The sequence below is a fragment of the Melitaea cinxia genome, chromosome 2 (assembly GCF_905220565.1).
Source record: "Melitaea cinxia chromosome 2, ilMelCinx1.1, whole genome shotgun sequence".
Taxonomy (NCBI): domain Eukaryota; kingdom Metazoa; phylum Arthropoda; class Insecta; order Lepidoptera; family Nymphalidae; genus Melitaea; species Melitaea cinxia.
This window is the reverse complement of record NC_059395.1, coordinates 6,561,768-6,566,436: the sequence shown is the minus strand read 5'-3', so window position 1 is coordinate 6,566,436 and position 4,669 is coordinate 6,561,768. Positions and strand designations below refer to the sequence as shown.

The 4,669-nt window shown below is 35.1% G+C and overlaps 1 protein-coding gene across 1 annotated transcript; it reads left to right on the top strand.

Annotated features, from left to right (window-relative positions):
• The first annotated feature begins 3,826 nt into the window (after positions 1 to 3,826).
• Positions 3,827 to 4,260, top strand: LOC123660017 (acanthoscurrin-2-like). The gene has a single exon (XM_045595163.1). The coding sequence runs from the start codon at positions 3,859 to 3,861 to the stop codon at positions 4,213 to 4,215; it is 357 nt and encodes a 118-aa protein (XP_045451119.1). The 5' UTR covers positions 3,827 to 3,858; the 3' UTR covers positions 4,216 to 4,260.
• The last annotated feature ends 409 nt before the right edge of the window (positions 4,261 to 4,669 follow it).

The window sequence follows — 4,669 nt, the reverse complement described above, 5'->3', positions numbered from 1 at the left end:
TTTAAATGTATGTTAAATAATTAAACTTTTTCAAACAATATTACGTGTCAACGATTTAATCCGTGTGGTCATGACATTAGAATGTTACTAATGATAGTCGAGATCAAAAAGCTAAATAAGACTATAATTTACTCGTACGTCGGCGTCGTGAGGAACAGTTAAAGGTATAAGTATGATATAGGGTATTCCACAGGTGTGAAGTGTGTACCATTTAATTTACGAAAATACAAAAAAATTGCGTGCGTACAAAGTACTCGTGTCAGAAGTGAAACTTCTTTGGCAAACTAATTAAAAAAATTAAAAAAAAACAATTGAAAAAAACAATAACCGCTTTGTACTAAATGCATATGGATGTATACACGGTACATATACCAAAATAATATTTCTTGCAATTTTTGTCTGTCTGTCTTGTCTGTCTGTCTGTCTTGTTTGTAACCTCTGAAACGGCTGAACTAATTTTGACGGGACTTTCAGATAGATAGCTGATATAATAGGGAAATTTATATATTTTATAACTCTACAAACTGAACAATAACTTACCACGAGGACGAAGTCGCGGGCACAGCTAGTATGTAAATAAGAATAAAGAAGTAACTGGCAATATCACTTATTTTAAAATCCATGAACCACAGAACGTGCCAAACAAATCATATGAATTTAAAATATTCTAAAGGCAAAATATTCAAAAAAGGAGGAGGTTCAACCGTATTTTTATGCAGGGGGGGGGGGGATTTGCCTTGGCCAGTTTTCTATTTGTAAAACTATGTCCCAAATAAAGAGTATATATAGTATCAATCTCAATAACATAAAACTTAATATATATTTTAATATAATATATGATAAATTGTCAGAAACTTGAATGAAAGTCGTTTTAAAGATATAGGTACTTACTTAATTTCGGCTCCTCTAAAATCGTGGCGGGTAGCTCCGGCCACCATACTTTTTAGCTGTCGAATCGACATTTTGGAACATAAATGTCGCATATGCAATACAATTTTCTGTATTTAAATTAACAAATGCATCATCAACTCCATCTTGTCATTTTTTTTTTGCATTTGTACCCAATGTTTGCCAAAGTTTCAGCACAAATTATGCATTTAGTATTTTTGTTTTGACCCGCGATTTAAGTCCACCTTTTTTTATGATATTTTTTTATCTTCATCTTATCTTTAGCTTTTTTTATTGAATTGTTGATCTCAATTAGCTCACTTTGATAGAGAGGGGATGTTATTTGGGTTCGTCTTTTTAAAAACTACCGTCTTCTCTTTGCGGCATATGTGTTTGTATAATAAAGTGTTTGTATTAGTATATTTATATTATATCCTTTACTTGTTCCTGTAATGTTGCTAGGAATGTTTGCTAGGAATGTTATACCTTACTGCGGCAGCTCTCTGAGGAAATTCACGTTCAAGTATCGCTCTTTTCATGTTTTTTTAACCGACTTCCAAAAAAGGAGGAGGTTCTCAATTCGACTGTATTTTTTTTTCATGTTACATCAGAACTTTTGACCGTGTGGACCGATTTCGACATTTTTTTTTAATCGAAAGGTGTCAATTGGTCCCATTAAAATTTATTTAAGATCTAACAACTACTTTTCGAGTTATATCTAATAATGCGTTTTACTTGACGCTTTTTTCGTCGACCTACGTTGTATTATACCGCATAACTTTCTACTGGATGTACCGATTTTGATAATTCTTTTTTTGTTGGAAAGCAGATATCCCTAGTTTAGTACCATGATAAGGAAACCAGGATCAGATGATGGGATCCCAGAGGAATCGAGGAAAACTCTTGAAATCCGCAATAACTTTTTACTGGGTGTACCGATTTCGATAATTTTTAATTTAATCGAAAGCTGATATTTGTCATTTGGTCACATATAAATTTTATCGAGATCTGATAACTACTTTTTGAGTAATCTATGATAACGCGTAGGTACTTGAATATTTTTACGTCGATCTACGTTGTATTACTCGTCGTAATTGAAGTCGGTATTTTTTTCGTTTGCGAGCAAACACAATTATTTTCAACTCAATTTCCTCAGTTCTTGGTTCTCTCTTTGAACTTAGGCATTTTGACGTCCACTTACGATAAACCAAGGACAGTTAATTGCAATAAATATTATTTATGAACTTTGGAAAAGAAATATGCCAAAGTTATATGGCTAGGGCTATCCTCCAAAGTGGTGGCCGGAGCTACCCGGTTCAACTTAGAGAAAAATTATGGCTTTAATACGAAAATAAATAAATAAATAAATAATAATAAGTAAAAAATATCTACGTATTTATTGATATGTTTCATTTCGTTGTAGATAGTTCCGTTTAGTAATGATAGTACGTAATTATTTCAATGAGAAGAGATAAAATACATTATACGTGCGTAGGTGTAATGTTACTAAGACATACAATAGTTTTCTCCGTAAAATTGTACGCAATAAAGAAATATAGGCCGTTACAAACTTATCCATTAATAGAAGTTGTTTTGTAACAATATAGTTCAACAACTCTATATAAAACCATCCCCGAACCCATAATATCATAAAACATTAGAAAATGGGGGCAAAGGAGTTCATTATTCTTACCCTTGTCTTGGGTATAGCCATGGTGAGTACTACTGTTTTTAACCGACTTTCACAAAAGAGGAGGTTGTCAATTCGGTTGTATTTGTTTTAATATATGTTACCTCAGAACTTTTGACTGGGTGGACTGATTTCGATGATTTTTTTTATCGAAAGGTGGTACATGTAATGTGGTTCCTATTAAACTTGATTAAGATCTGACAAGTACGTTTCGAGGTGTACCTAAATGCGCGTATTAACTTGACTAATTTTTCGTCAACCTACGTTGTATTATACCGCATAATATTTTACCGCATAATATTTTACTATGTGTACCGGTTTTGATGATTCTTATTTTAATCGAAAGATTGGCTTGTGGTCATTAAAATTTTATCGAGATCTTTACTCGATTATTTTTTCGGTAGGTAACAAAACCATTACTTTTTATAATTAAATTCTGTTTATATTAAAGTCTATTGATTTTTCTAAACTGATGTATTAGATATACGTAAAAAATATATAGGTAAAGTCGATTGTTTGTCTTTGTTCAAAATCCATCTTTATTATTTAAAATAATAAATATTTATTTTTGTATTTTACAGGAATCTCAAGCACAATATTACGGTAGAATGCGAGGATTAAATGGCTTAAGTAAAGAGTGCTCTTGCACATGTGATGATCTCGCTTCTCTTATAGCGTTGGCGCGGGTTTTAGAAGAGAAAGAAATTACTCGACCGCCGCCACCACCTCCAAGCAATACAGGTCTTAGTAACGTTGAAGATCTAATCATGAAATTAGTCAATGCCTTGGTCTACACTACTACGGAAACAACTAAAAATAGCTGTTATTGTTCACATTCAGCTCACGCTTCTTGTCCTAATATGCCTAATAATCCTAACAACAACGAGGGAAATGGAAATAACCCATCAGGACATCAACCATCGGGACACCATCCGTCGGGACACCACCCGTCGGGACACCATCCATCGGAACACCATCCGTCGGGACACCACCCGTCGGGACACCATCCATCGGAACACCATCCGTCGGGACACCATCAGTCGGGACACCATCAGTCGGAACACCATCCGTCGGGACACCATCCGTCGGGACACCATCCGTCGGAACACCATCCGTCGGAACACCATCCGTCGGGACACCATTCGTCGGAACACCATCCATCGGGTCACCATCAGTCGGAACACCATCCGTCGGGACACCATCCGTCGGGACACCACCCGTCGGGACACCAACCGTCGGAACACCATCCGTCGGGACACCATTCGTCGGGACACCATCAAATGGGACATCAATCATCAGGTCATAATTCCGATACAGGATTAATTAACTTAGACCTTCTTAATCCTAATAGTCCGTCAAACGTGGCTGAATTGGATTTAGCTAAACAAAAAGTTCTGGGTGTGGGCTTAGGTGGTGGTGGAGCAGGAAATGGTGGAGCAGGAAATGGTGGAGCAGGAAATGGTGGAGCAGGAGGTAGTGGGGGCGGGATGGGTGGTATGGGCTCGTCAAATAGTGGACAAAACTCTGGAGAAGGTTTAATTAACGTAGACTTGTTGAACCCAAATAAACATGGTAATGTAGCGGACGTGGGTCTCGCTGGTCAAGATTTGTTGAGTGTTGGACTTGGTGCACATTGAAAATATTTAAAGGAAAAATCCTTAATAATAAATTTATGAGCAATTTTTCAAGTTTTTTTTTATACCAAGTATTTAACTATAGCCTAAATTGACGATTTAATTAGATGATAAATTATTTTTCTATATATATATATATATATATATATATATATATATATATAAAATATCAAAGACACCTAGACATAACGTAAAATATCAGACTATAATATACAGGCGTAGAAGTAACCACTACATTAATACAGATAAAATCAGGCGATTCTATTATTTAAAAATTGGGTACTAATGTTCATTTTGTTCAAATTCATTATATACATTCTAAATAAAATACACTTCTTGTGAAATTATTAATGGCTATTGAACAGTCTAGGTAAAAATATTGATCAACTTGCTGTGGCCGCGACTACGTCCGCGTGGAATAGTGCCTTTGGACAGTATTTTTTGAATATATGTGTTT